The sequence below is a fragment of the Otolemur garnettii genome, unplaced genomic scaffold (assembly GCF_000181295.1).
Source record: "Otolemur garnettii isolate 467f Iridium unplaced genomic scaffold, OtoGar3 scaffold00134, whole genome shotgun sequence".
Classification (NCBI taxonomy): domain Eukaryota; kingdom Metazoa; phylum Chordata; class Mammalia; order Primates; family Galagidae; genus Otolemur; species Otolemur garnettii.
Genome location: NW_003852529.1, coordinates 2,356,291 through 2,371,082, shown reverse-complemented (window position 1 = coordinate 2,371,082; position 14,792 = coordinate 2,356,291). Strand labels below are relative to the sequence as shown.

Below are 14,792 nucleotides of genomic sequence, written 5' to 3'. Positions count from 1 at the left end.
GTCTAGAACTCCTGACCTCAAGCAATCCACTGGTCTTGGCATCCCAAGGTGCTAGGATTTCAAATGTGAGCCACCATGCCCAGCCTAAAATTATCATTTTAAATGTTTAACCTACTACTTGTTTAAATGATTATTTTAAATGTTAACCTATTACTCATTAACCCAGACTAAGTATAGACTTGGCCAGTAACATAGAATAGAATTATATTACTAGTAGGGTCTAAGTTCTAAAAGACAAATTCCATCACAAGAAAAACAGATTCTAGTTTGGCACAGTGGCTCATGTTTGTAATTCTACTACTCTGAGAGGCTAAGATGGGTGGATTGTTTGAGCTCTGGAGTTTGAGACCAGCCTAGACAAAGTGAAAACCTGATTTTTATTAAAAATAGAAAAACTAGCCAGACATTGTATTCCAGCCTGTAGTCCCAGCTACTTGAGAGGCTGAGGCAAGAGGATCACCTGAACCCAAGAGTTTGAAGTTGCTGTGAGCTATGGCATCAAAGCACTCTTCCCAAGGTGACAGAGACTCTGTTCCACCCCCCTCAAAAAAAATATATCCTAAGAACCACATATTGTTACTCCACAAAGTATACTGCCAGAACTGCATCATTGTAACTTATTCCCTTCAACTCTGTGAGGACTAGAAGAGAACAAGTGGGCTGTGCCATCTGAAGAGTTATAGAACTTACATGGGCCTGTTCTTTCAGTGACTGCCTGATGCCAACAGGCAGAGTGAAAGAAAGCAATAGTACACTATTAGAATTATACACTCTCAGGACAGAGAAGTACAATTTCCTTCCTCTAAGACATGGATACAGGCGCAGTGCCCGTAGCACAGTGGTTACAGCGCCAGCCACATGCACGCCAGCCACATGCATGGAGGGTGGCAGGTTTGAACCTGGCCCAGGGCCAGCTAAACAACAATGACAACTCCAACAAAAATTAGCCATTGTGGCCAATGCCTGTAGTCCCAGCTACTCGGGAGGCTGAGGCAAGAGAATAGCTTAAGCCTAAGAGTTTGAGGTTGCTGTGAGCTGTGATGTTACAGAACTCTACTGAGGACGACCTAGTGAGACTGTCTAAAAAAAAAAAAAAAGAAAAGAAAAAAGACATGGATACAAAAAAGAAAAAAAGATGCAATGAGGCTGGGCACAGTGGCTCACACCTGTAATCCTAGCACTCAGGGAGGTAGAGGCGGGAGGATCATATGAGGTGAGGTGTTTGAGAACCGCTTGAACAAAAGGGAAACCCCATCTCTACTAAAAATAGAAAAATTAGCCAGGTATCATGGCAGGTAGGTGCCTGTAGACCCAGCTATTCAGAAGGCTGAGGCATGAGGATTGCTTGAACCCAGGAGTTTGAGGTTGCTGTGAGTTATGATGACCCCACTGCCCTCTAGCCCAGGGTGACAAAACAAGACTGTCTCAAAAAAAATTTTTTTAAAAAAAGGTTTCAAAGAGTTTCATGGTAACAATAACCTAAGAACTAATATGACAGTTGGATGGCTTCTCAAGAAAAGTTTTGTGTGTGACTCAAGCTTAGCTTCTCTTGTGAGTCTCTGGCCTTGCCATTGACCTTCTGCTGCGTATTTTTCTCTCTGCATTTACGTTCTATAATATCATTTATAATTTTACACAAGTCAATTTCTCAACTAGTTTCAGCATCCCCCACTCGAAAAACTTCTTCCTGATCAAAACAACCCTTTAAAGATGATCCCTTCACTTGGGAAGCTGAGATGTGTGAATAAATAATTACCACCTCTCATCAGAAAAAGGGAGAATAAAAACAACAAATATGGGTAAGGCCAGCACACCACCCACTCCATGACAATCGGGATCCTGTGGAGAAAGTTTATGTTGCTTTTAACACTGCTGAGGGTTGCCAAGGCAACTGCCATTCCTTCTGTCTGGCTAGGCAAATAAGTTAGCACTGTTTTTTATTGGGAAGGGAGTGAGAATGCATAACACGCATTCCAAAAATATCAATCCACCAAGAATAGAAGGCTCTGTACTCAAAACCTGGCTTAAGCAGAATTCATAGCAATGAGATCCAATGGTTGAAAAAAGAACATACTTGTACATGTCAGCTGCTAATATGGAGGCAACATATTTTTAGGACAGTAGGAGTAATAAAGTGTGAATACTATCCAACTTGAGGATGAGTCATTTATCGTGAACTGGAATTACACAGAATTGGTAGAAAATATTTTTTAGAATAAGGCTATTTAGGGAATTCTTTTGTTAAAGGATCTACTGAGTAGATGTAAAGGTAACGTAAGGTTGTTTCTAGACAAAGCTAAGGAAGGACTGCATTTGTCTGGCTGCCATTTGCTTGGCTTTCCCAAATGTGGCCATGATGATCCTTCATTTACCCTCTGCGTTTTTTTTTTTTTTTTTTTTGAGATAGTCTCACTTTATCAGAGTACCATGGTGTCATAGGTCACAGAAACCTCAAACTCTTGGGCTCAAGTGATTCTTTTGCCTCAGTCTCCCAAGTAGTTGGGACTACAAGTGCCCACTACAATGCCAAGCTATTCTTTTTTTTTGAGACAGAGCCTCAAGCTATTGCCCTGGGTAGAGTGCTGTGGTGTCACAGCTCACAGCAACCTCCAACTCCTGGGCTTAAGTAATTCTCTTGCCTCAGCCTCCCAAGTAGCTAGGACCACATGTGCCCGCCATTAACACCCGGCTATTTTTTTAGTTGTAGTTGTCATTGTTTGGCAGGCCTGGGCTGGATTCGAACCCACCAGTTCTGGTGTATATGGCTGGCGCCTTAGCCACTTGAGCTACAGGCACCAAGCCAACATCCGGCTATTTTTAGAGACGAGGTCTTGCTCTAGCTCAGGCTAGTCTTGAACTTGGACAGGCAATCCACCAGCCTTGGCCTCCTAGAGTGCTGGGATTACAGGTGTGAGCCACCACACCCAGCCCTACCCTCTGCTTCTTCAAGAACCAATTTATGACTAAGTTAGTGGTTCTCAATCTTATTTTTCTTCTTTCCATACCATTCTTACCACAGGCCTGCCATCACCCCTAGATTCTCCATAGCAATCCCTTGCATTGTGGCCCAGCCTGTCCCTCCAATCTGACACCCCCATCATGAAATCCACTGAACACTTATTAGCCCTTCCTTCATTTCTCTGAATGCAACACTCATGCTCATTTTTATTTTTTCTTGAGAAGTCCTCTCTTCCTTTGGCTGTGAATGAGCACACTCTCCTGGACTTCCTTGCCTCATCCTCTGTGACTTCCTCCACCTGGCCCTAGACTGCCATCGCTAAGTGCTCTCCCACATCTGTTAAGATCTACATGCCGATAGCTTCCTCACTCCTTTCTGAGTCTCTCCTAAATTACAGATCCAGCCAACATACCTAGACTTAGGTCACCATCAAGTCCCCTAACAGCTCCCCCTTTTGAGCTCTCCATCTTGGTCATCATGATGACCATCTGCCCTGCTGCCTGACTAGAAAACGAGAAATCTTTCATTTTTGCTTTCCCCAACTGCCTCATCCAGCTGATTAGACAGCCTATGGGGTCCACCCCTGCAATTTCACTGCAACCTGTCTAGTCTTCTCTGTCCCGAATGTCCTGTCTCTTGCCTGAACTATGGCCATTTCCTCCCTCTCCTAATACTTTTTCCAACAATCTATTCTCTACTGTGTAGCCGGGAGGATTTTTCCCAGTACATTATATCACTTCTGGGCCTTAAACCTGTTAGCAGTACTCTAATACTCTAAGAATAAAGTCCAAAATTTTAAATTCTGGTCATATCTCTTCTTCCCACCGGTCCTCCCGTGGTGACTACAAGTCAATTTTTACTCAAGTCCTCCACTTGTGCATACCATGAGTCTGAAATTCTCTCTGCCTCAAGTATGTGTCTCAGTTGGCCAACTTCTCAATCCTTTAAGACTCAGTTTAGGCCACACCTCTTTTAGGGAGTCCTCTTTCTGTAAGATAGGGTGGTGTCTTTCCTGTGTATTTTCACGGCACCCAAGACTCTCCTTACTTGGCACTTTTTACCCATTAGATGACATTCCATTTTATGGTGATTCTGAATCCAGTCTCTCTCCATTCCTTCCCTCTTTCCAAAAGCTTCACTGTTGGCAGTAGAGCACCAAAGCTCTTGCACGTGTCTGAACCAGTGCACAATGGACTGCATTTGATGCTGTGTATTACTTCAATACAGAGATTTCACTTACATGTTTGTGTATTTACCACAGTATTCTCATTTTGTTTGAAACACATTACTTCATCAAAAGCCCAGTCGAAAGGTAAGCTCATCAAGTCAAAGGCCAAAAGAGTCACAGGTAAGTCAGGCGAGAGAAATGTGAGCAATTCGACTGAGGTGAGAGTCCAGTAGAGTACCAAGAATCCTTCACTGTCCAAAGAAGGTACAATACTTTGTGGGGGTTGAGAATTTCTGACAATAAGGAGAAAGACACTGGCCACAATGACAAACCCAAAGCTAATGATATTTTAGAAGTCTATCAAGGGACAAAGGATTATGCACAAGTGTTGACAAGATGTGCTCCGTGGTTAACCTTGCATCGGCCTGATATTCCTTATGTGATTATCTTCTCTTAGTGGCTGGGACAAATCACAAATGCATAAACCTGGACAGTAATTTTACATGAAGAACACAACCTTCTTAGCCAATTACGATAAACTGGATACTGTGCAAAATGGCCAAATTAGTATGTTCTCAATCCTAAATGATCGAGGTATTGAAAGAGGTATTAAACCCAGATGAAAGCCAAGCTTACACGGACTAGCCTAAGATCATCCACTAGCTATGGGACTTGAACTTAGGCCTGTGGCTCAAATCAAGATCTCAAATTTAATTACTGTTATGATGCTTATAAGGTGTCATACCTCATAGGTAAGGGACCTACTGTATAGCTATCATGACTGCTCTAGGGTGCCCTGAAAATCAAGGTGGTGTGGCATCAAGACTTACAAGCAGATACAAGAGCTACAAAATGACACTAAAGCCTTCCTGAGTGCTCACACTGCATGGGGAATGCACACTATCAATGTGAACTAAGGTAACATAAGGGCCATGTGCAGTCTAGCATCTCCAGAACTCAAGGACCTAGAAATTCCCCAAGCAGACTGTAAAGACTCCAGTCCCAAGGAGTTTACTGGACACAAATAGGTTTCATTTAATGTAACCAACACAGACTGTTACCTACAACAGCATGCTGGAAAGAACTTTGAAACAGCCTGTAGATTTAGCAGAAAAGTGTTGTGGTCAGTGATATCAGTGATGGGAGAGTGAAAAGTGGTGCCCCAGCTTCTGCATCCAGAACAGATGCACCTTAGTTAAGGTGAATTTCTCCCACTGCCCAAGTCTTCTGGGGCTTATTCCGACTTATAGTAGCTGCAGTGACTATGACTACATATTCCCACGCTGCTCAAGAGTCTCTGGCCTCACATCCTGTATCACAGTACTGAGAGGGGCCAGCCCAGCTAAGCCAGCAAAACACAAGAGGCCTCCAAAATTAGAATATCCCAATAATTGCATTACAATTCAGATGTGTGGACTGCATTTGTGAAAATGAATTCCTTATACTTTCCACTTCTGGATGTTAAAGTAAACAAGTTGTAACTCTCAAGACACCTTCTAAAAAAGCACATGCATGAAAGGAGAAAATATTTTTTCTTCTGACTAGGGAGAAATATTTGCTTATATATACATACTATTCAAAGAAAGCCGTTCCTCTTTACCAGCTGCTAAATTCTAAGTGAACTGCAGGATAAAGACAAGCAAATATAAAGCACTCTGCACATATACAACATTCTCCCACTAACCCTCTGCCAACTCTGGCTTTTCTACCACCTGGAGTTTCCAAAAGCCTAAGGGGTATAAAGGTATGTTTGAACACCAGAAGAAATACAGCCTACCTAAATACAAGTAAGAACTCAAGAAAGCCCTCACGTGAACACGATTTAGTGTACACTGGCTTTGAGCTCCTTCCGAGCACAGAGCCACATCTATCTACTGTCCGTGACCTCAGTGTTAGTCACACCAACCCTTAGGTTACTCCAATCATGTTGCAGAAAGGTAATCTGAATAAAACAAGTATCTCAATATAAACCATCACTGGAAAGTGCTATATTTCTATGCTGGAATACTGAAAACTGCAGCTCAAAGGGATCATCAGTCCCTCTCAACTCAAGAAAATGGCATTTCTAGTCTGTGTAGTTATTTTATGTACTTGCCTTACCCTGGAGCAAAGGCACAAGCTCCTTAGGGAGGAGGATGAGTCTCAAATATCTTTTATCTCTTTAAGCATTTATTAGTAAATACTAAACCAAATAAAATTTGGGAATATTAATGGCTACATATTAATACATGCAATACCCTCCAAAAATTATTTGGATTTTGATCTTTTAAACTAAGTGGTATACTAACTTCAGTATCTACACACTAGTAATGAAGTCCATGCACAAAAGCAAAAAGGACCCCAGTGTATGTTACAGAGCCATTCAATGTGGGCAATTTGGTGACCATCTCCACGTACAGATGGCAGCATGCTTCTAAGTGTGTGTGGGTTTTTTTTTTTCTTGTGTTGCCCAAACTGGTATCGAACTCCTAGGCTCAAGTGGTTCTCCTGCCTCAGTCTCCAGGTGCATGCCATCACGCCCAGCTTTCAAGTGTTTTAATGTATGTATTTATAAAATGGGCTTCTTAAGTCTCTAGTTTCACCAAGGAACCAGACTCAGAAAACAGATGTTCATTACACTGTGTTTATTATTCGAATTCAACAGTCAACAGTGAATGATTGACTAACTTTTCTTTTTTTGTTCACTTTGAACATTAACTAAGAAGACTGGAATAGGACTACAGTATTGATTTTCCACTACAGAGGTTACACCTGGCCTCTGACTCCCAGCAGCAGTAGATTCAGGAATTCACGGCAGTGACATTCACCATCATGGGAGACACCGTCCCTTTTCTTCAGGATTTTCTGTAGGGGAAGGGAGCACCCAGTGGTGGGCTGAGAACATCTGAAAGTAGGGAGAAGAGCCTAAAATAATCAGTATCTCAGAGGTTCCTAAGTGCTAAGAAGTCTCACTGGACGCTGAAAGTGCCAACACAGATATACTTTGGGAATCACCAAGTTAGACTTTACAACAGCTGCCTCTCTCAGAGATAAGTCAGACTGAAGGCTACTGCTTTAGTGGCAACCACAGAAAACTCACGTCACCCAGAAAAACAGTAGCAATTAGAACAGTTCCAGTACTTGAAAGTGCTCCAAACACGAAGTGTTTTCCTCTGCCCATTTAGATTTTCTTCTTGTTATTTTCTCTTTGTTTATTCTTCCCTTTTTCCAGTTTCCATTAGATCGTGCCCCCACAAACAACGGTATCTCAAAGCTTGCTTCTTTCTCCTTTTCATCTCTCTTCCTAATTTCTGTAGTAGCTACTATACAACGTCACCATATAGCAACATTCAAAATGCTCCTCTACACAATTCTGAGTCTGGTAACTGGTGGTTTGGTGAACTGGGTTAGTTCATTTTAAGAAAGGTAACCAAGTAGTAGAAAGGTTGAAGCCTTGAGGCCAGATGCAATGAATTCCACAAGTCTATCATCTTTTTCAAACAGACTGGCTAGACACTGGACCATGTATGAGCCTCTATCTTCTTGTATTAGGGCTTAACAGTATCATTAAAGTATCACTAACACCTTGTAAGTGATTTTCTCAAACATATGATAACCCTGAACTATGAATAACTCGATATCCAGTTACCACGTATTTAGGAAAAACGGTCTAGAGTATGATACTGAATTTGAAGGTTGGATACAGAGTGTGCCTTAGTATTCAAATATTTCTAGAACCTTGCAGTGCTGACAACGTTCATGGGTCCCAGTTTCTCTTAATATTTAAAAGTTTAAAACTATTGAAGCATGCTTTAAAAAGCAAATTGTGTGAAAATACTTAGAAGATATTTCTTATTAAATCTCCCTTACTTACTTGCATTGTTTTTTTCCTGAGTGGTATCTGCATCAGTGTTAGAGCTGACAGATTGACTGTCTGAATTTTTGCTGCTGTCACCTAACTTTTTAAGCCTATTTAAACGTTTATCTGTTTCTCTGAGTCCATATTTGCTATTGATAACAGGAGCAGGCGCAGGCAGTCCCACTCTGGATTTAAAAGCACCAGTTCCCCGTCTGAAAGAGAAAATAGCACAGGTTAAACAAACAGAGCATACTTAACAATACCTAACTGCTGAGAGTGTCCCAGATACTGGGGTAAGGCAGGAACACTGCCTGAACCCAGGACTTTAAGGTTGCTGTGATCCAGGCTGATGCTCTAACCTGGACAAAAGAATGAGACTGTGTTAAACAAAGGAAACAAAAAGCCTCTATACCCTGGCTGGGAGTGGTGGCTCATGCCTGTAATCCTAGCACTACTTTGGGAGGCTGAGCCCAGAAGTTTGTGGTGGTAGTGATCTATGATGATGCCACTGTACTCTAGCAAGGCAACAGAGTGGAGAAAGAAAAAAAAAAGTTGGCACAATATTTAGTTCTAAATTATAGCTTGGCTCAGCACCTGTAGCACAGAGGCTAGAGCACCAGGCACATACACTGGAGCTGGCGGGTTCAAATCCAGCATGGGCCTGCCAAACAACGACAACTACAACCAAAAAATAGCTGGGTATTACATAGGGTGCCTGTAGTCCCAGCTACTTGGGAGGCTGAGGCAAGAGAATCACTTAAGCCCAAGAGTTTGAGGTTGCTATGAGCTGTGACATCACAGCACTCTACCGAGGGCAACAAAGTGAGTCTCAAAAACCAAAAAAACCCAAAAAAGCCCCTACATGTTGGCATGATTTAACACTATTTTTTAAAAATTCACAGAATTTCCATAAACTAAGAACTTAATGTTAGGTATAAACAAACTCTAATTAGAATTCTTTGTAAAAAGATGACACTATTATTAATGAAAATCTGTCTTCTGGAGCAATAAAACCTGTTAAAAAATTCTTTTAAAGTTACTGAAATAACATGAATGCTTATAATTAAATTAACAAAATGATACTAAATAAGACATTTAAAAGACTTGCTTTTCACCACAGAATAAAATGGTTTCTACCCTATTTATATAAATTCTTCTGAAGTAAATTAGGGCACTTAATATGAGATCCCCTTAAACTTCCCTAATAAAGCTAGCTTTGCAAATCTTTGCTTTATTCAGTATAAATTTCTACTCAGCTCTATTCAAAAAACTAAATTAGGGAGCAGCGCCTCTGGCTCAGTGAGTAGGGCGCCAGCCCCATATGCTGAGGGTGGTGGGTTCAAACCCAACCCCAGCCAAACTGCAACCAAAAAATAGCTGCGTGTTGTGGTGGGCGCCTGTAGTCCGAGCTACTCGGGAGGCTGAGGCAAGAGAATTGCCTAAGCCCAGGAGCTGGAGGTTGCTGTGAGCTGTGATGCCATAGCACTCTATCAAGGGCAATAAAGTAAGACTCTGTCTCTAAAAAAAAAAAAAAAAAAAAAGGTAAATTAGGGATTTGTAACGTTTAAAATAAAGCACAAAGCTGGGTGTGGGTTGCTCGTGTCTGTAATCCCAGTACTTGGGAGGCTGAGGCAGGTGTACTTCCTGAGCTCATAGGTTTGAGACCAGCCTGAGCCAGAGCAAAACCCCCATCTCTAAAAAATAGGCAAGGGATGGCACCCGCAGCTCAGTGGGTAGGGCATCAGCCACATACACTGGGGCAGGAGGGTTTCAAACCTGGCCTGGGCTTGCTAAAACAACAATGACAACTGCAACAACAAAAAAGCTGGGCATTATGGCAGGGGCCTGTAGTCTTAGCTACTTGGGAGGCCGAGGCAAGAGAATTGCTTAAGTCTAAGAGTCTGAGGTTGCTATGAGCTGTGATACCCAGGGCGACAGCTTGAGACTGTCTCCAAAAAAAAAAAAAGGAACAAGAAATCATTATTTTTGGAAATCAGAATTAACCTTCCATTCACCTTTCTTAACTTCCTTTATTTTACCTTTTTAACTTAAGAAAGTAATATGCATACTTATGCTTGCTGGAAAAAGCCTAACAATCCTAGGAACTATATCCATAAAGCAAAATTTAACAGTACTTCCCAACTACCCTTCCTCCTCAGAGCCCTAGGTACCAGTATTAACCATCTGCCATTAGTGTCATCTTCCGTTCCATTTACCATGGTATATATACCCATTTACACTGTAAATTCTTTGTTTTCTTTTTTGTTTTTGGAGACAGAGTCTCACTTTGTCACCCTCAGTAGAGCACCATAGTGTCAGAGCTCACAGCAACCTCAAACTCTTGAGCTTGGGCTCAAGTGATCCTCTTGCCTCAGCCCTCAAGTAGCTGGGACTACAGGCACCCACCACAATGCCCAGCTACTTTTAGAGACGATGTCTCCAGCTGGCTCAGGCTGGTCTTGAACCTGTGAGGTCAGGCAATCTACCTGCCTTGGCCTCCCAGAGTGCTAGGATTACAGGTGTGGGGCACCACACCCCCTCTTTTTGTTTTTCTTGAGACATAGTCTCACTCTGTTGCCCAGGCTAGGGTGCTACAGTGTCAGCCTAGCTCATAGCAACCTCAAACTCTTGGGCTCAAGTGATCCTCCAGCCTCAGCCTCCCAAGTAGCTAGGATTAGCTCAGGAAGATACTGGCTAATTTTTTCTATTTTTAGTAGAGATGGGGTCTTATTCTTGCTTAGGCTGGTTTCAAACTCCTCAGCTCAAAGATCCTTCTGCCTTAGCTTCCCAGAGTGCTAGGATTACAGGAATGAGCCAGCATATCCCCACACTGAAGTTTCTTTTTAAGCAAACTAAACCAAAATAATAATACCAAACACTTTCTTCAGTAACCAGTTTTCTTATCATTATATCATGGATTAAAAAAATTGAACATATGTTTTGAAAGTTGTATATTTCCATGGAATAAAGATTCTATAATTTGTTCAGTCATTCCTCCTTGGTGATTACTGAAACTTATTTTTTCTTTTTTGCCTGCCACCATGAACATTGTTGGTACATCACTATTAAAACCAAATCTCTACTAAGTGGTACTTGTATTTCTACAGAGTGGTTTCTTTCACATGAGACTGCCAGATAAAAGGGTGTACCTGCTTTTAATAAATACTGCTAGATTATTTTCCCAAAGGAAAACAATTCACACCCTACTAGCTTTGTATGAGTGCCTTTATCTCTGTATCCTCATCAGCAGTATATGAGGTTTGAAGATTAGGTTTGTAAACTCATCCTAGAAAAGTGCTACATCTTTCATTGCTGAATATCAACATGGTCACTGCTGAAGTACTTCCCTGAAAAGATATGCACTGATGCCAGGGCCTAGTCCACTCTTCAAAGCAATTCTGGAACTCTTTTTTTTTTTTTTTTTTTTGAGACGGAGCCTCAAGCTATCCCCCTGGGTAGAGTGCCATGGCCTCACAGCTCACAGCAACCTCCAACTCCTGGGCTCAAGCGAGTCTCCTGTCTCAGCCTCCCAAGTAGCTGGGACTACAGGCGCCCGCCACAGCGCCAGGCATTTTTTTTTTTTTTTGGTTGCAGCCATCATTGTTGTTTGGCGGGTCCGGGCTGGGGATTTGAACCCGCCACCTTAGGTGTATGTGGCTGGCGCCTTAGCCGATTGAGCCACAGGCGCCGAGCCAATTCTGGAACTCTTATTCTAGATTGACAATCAGTGCTGTCATTGTACATGGTCAGAGAATTAATTTTGCAAACTAACTCATCCTACATACCTCATTGTATAATATCACTACGGTCACGAAAGTACTCCCCTTGGGAAGCTATGCACTGATGCCAGCATGTTGTCCTTCTTTCAAAGCACTTTTTCTAGAATGAGTCTGAAAACTTAAATGTCTAACTTTGTATTGCATTTCTTAAATGGTACCAATCTGACTGAAAAATGAATCTCTAATTTGTTTTAATTTCCTACTTTATAGCCTTTTTTAATTTTCTGAGTAGCATCTTTTCCACCTTTACCATTTTATAATTTCTTCTATTTAACCGTCTTTTCCTTATGAGCTTACAGAAATATTCCTTGTTGGATGGCACCTGTGGCTCAAAGGAGTAGGGAGCCGGCTCCATGTGCCAGAGGTGGCGGGTTCAAACCCAGCCCTAGCCAAAGACTGCAAAAAATAAAATAAAATAAAATAAAAAATTTTTTTCCTTGTTTTCCCCCCCTGCTTGGTGTGGTCACCTAGGCTGAAGTCCAGCTATGCAATCATAGCTCACTGCAGCCTTGAACTCCTGGGCTCAATGGATCCTTCTGTTTTAGCCTCTTGAGTAGCTGGGAGGGCAGTATAGGCATATGCCACTACACTTGGCTAATTTTCCTTATTTAAGAGGCTGATTTCAAATTCCAAAGTGATAGAGTATCACTTTGTTGCCCTGGGTAGAGTGCCATGGTGTCACAGCTCACAGCAACCTCAAATTCTTGGGCTCAAGCAATTCTCTTGCCTCAGCCTCTCAAGTAGCTGGAGCTACAGGTTCCTAACACAATGCCTGACCGTTTTTAGAGGCCGGGTCTTATTCTTGTTGAGCATGGTCTCAAACCTGTGCGCTCGGGCAATCCACCCACTTTGGCCTCTCAAGAGTGCCAGGATTACAATTGTGAGCCACCATACCCAGCCTGATTCCCCTGTGTTGTTGGCATTGCAGGCCTGAGCCAGTATTCCCCACAGTTTAAAGGAGATTGTTGTTATTAGGATATTAACTCTCTGCCTTGTGTGCTTGTTATTTCCCTTCAGTACAGCATTTGTCTTCTGACATTATCTGGGTCTTCAAAGATTTTTGGATTATCTCTTTTTCTTTCTTTTTAAGACAGAGTCTCACTATGTCACCCTTGGTAGTAGAGTACCATGGTGTCACAGCTCACAGCAACCTCAAACTCACTATGTCACCCTTGGTAGAGTGCCATGCTGTCACAGCTCACAGCAACCTCAAACTCTTGGGCTTAAATGATTCTCTTGCCTCAGCCCCCCAAGTAGCTGGGACTACAGGTGCCCGCCACAATGCCTGGCTATTTTTGTTGTTGTAGTTGTCGTTATTTAGCAAGCCTGGGCTGAGTTTGAACCTACCAGCCCCACTGTACATGGCTGGTGCTCTAGCTGCTGAGCTATAGGCACTGAGCCTATTATTCCTTGTCGTAGGTATTTCAACGACCTCTATTCTCCCTCAGTAATTTCCTAATAGTTTTATAATGTTTTTAAAATTTAGATCTTTCCATTTGTGTATTATGTGATATGTGGGTCTAGCTTGGTTTTTCCCCAGAAGCACAATGAATTTTACCATCATTTACTAAAGAAATAACTTCCCAATATGTGGTACTGAGGTCTCAAACAGCCTTGCCTCTTCTCTGGACTCTATTCATGTCCTCTTATCTACTTATCCGTTTCTGGGCCAGTATCATCAAATATTGGTCACAATTTCCTAACTTTTTTCTTATGGCAAATTTCAACTATTCTTTAGAATTTTTTTCTTGGCTTTCTATTATCAGATTTACTTCTACATAAGCTTTAAAATAATTTTTTTCTTTTCTTTTTTTTTTTTTTGAGACGAGTCTCACTATGTTGTCCTTAGTAGAGTACAGTGGTGTCACAGCTTACGGCAACCAACCTCAAACTCTTGGGCTCAAGTGATTCTCTTGCCTCAGCCTCCCAAGTAGCTAGGACTATAGGCACTCGCTATTCGCCCAGTTATTTTTGGTTGCAGTTGTCATTGTTGTTTAGCTGGCCTGGACTGGGTTCAAACCTGCTACCCTCGGTGTACATTGCTGGCTCTGTAACCACTGTGCTATGGGTGCCAAGCTGCTTTAAAATAATTTTGATCAGTTCCAAAATTAAAATACTTAAAGTCCCAAATAATTTATACATTAATTGGGTAAGGAATAATATTTATGATTTCAAGTCTTTCTAGCTAAGATTACAGCTTTTTACTTAGATTTTATTTTTGGTTCTTCCTTAGATTTTTCTTTTTTTTGAGACAGAATCTCATTTTGTTGTCCTGGGCAGAGTGCTATGGTGTCACAGCTCATAGCAACCTGACATTCTTGGGCTCAAGAGATCCTCTTGCTTCATTCAGCCTCCCAAGCAGCTGGGACTATAGGCACCTGCCACAATGCCCAGCAATTGCATTAGAGACTAGGTCTTGCTCTAGCTTAGGCCAGTCTTGAACTTGTGAGCTCAGGTGATTCACCTGCCTTGGCCTCCCAGAGCACTGGAATTAAGGAGTGAGCCACCACACCCCACCCTTGTGGTTAGGTTTTCTTTTCTAGGAAATTATCCCCAAACCTATTCATCCTATTTGTTTACTCCATTCATTCATTTACCAAAAACTTACTATGCGACAGATACTGTTCAGTAAGCTGAGGATAGAACAGTAAGTGAAAACTTACTTAATAAGCCCATTTTTTTTTTTTTTTTTTTGCAGTTTTTCTTTTGGCCGGGGCCAGGTTTGAACCTGCCACCTCCAGTATATGGGGCCGGTACCCTACTCCTTGAGCCAGTCGCCACCCCAAGCCTGTCTTTATAAGCCTATATTCTACTAGGAAAACAACTAGAAACCACAAAATAATTCTAAAGCTAATGTGTGTAATAATTCTATAGCTAATGTCTGTACTGTTTTATACATTTTGTATGAAATAAATTTAATTCTTTTATCAGTCCTATGAAATAGCTTTTTTTCTCTCTTTTTTTTTTGAGACAGAGCCTCAAGCTGTCCCCCTGGGTAGAGTGCCGTGGCATTACAGCTCACAGCAACCTCCAACTCCTGGGCTCAAG

General features: G+C 41.9%; 1 protein-coding gene across 11 annotated transcripts in view; it reads right to left on the bottom strand.

Moving 5' to 3' along the window:
- Nucleotides 1-14,792, bottom strand: part of KMT5B (lysine methyltransferase 5B) — a 62,403-nt gene that overhangs the window by 4,868 nt on the left and 42,743 nt on the right. For 7 of the 11 annotated variants that reach the window (XM_023518306.1, XM_023518308.1, XM_023518307.1 and 4 more), the window contains one exon: nt 7,981-8,177. In XM_023518306.1, the coding sequence (XP_023374074.1) occupies nt 7,981-8,177 (197 nt within the window). Of the gene's footprint in view, nt 1-6,736; nt 8,178-14,792 lie in introns of those variants that run through there. The other 4 variants (XM_012810507.2, XM_023518313.1, XM_023518314.1 and 1 more) reach the window with 4 other exon arrangements.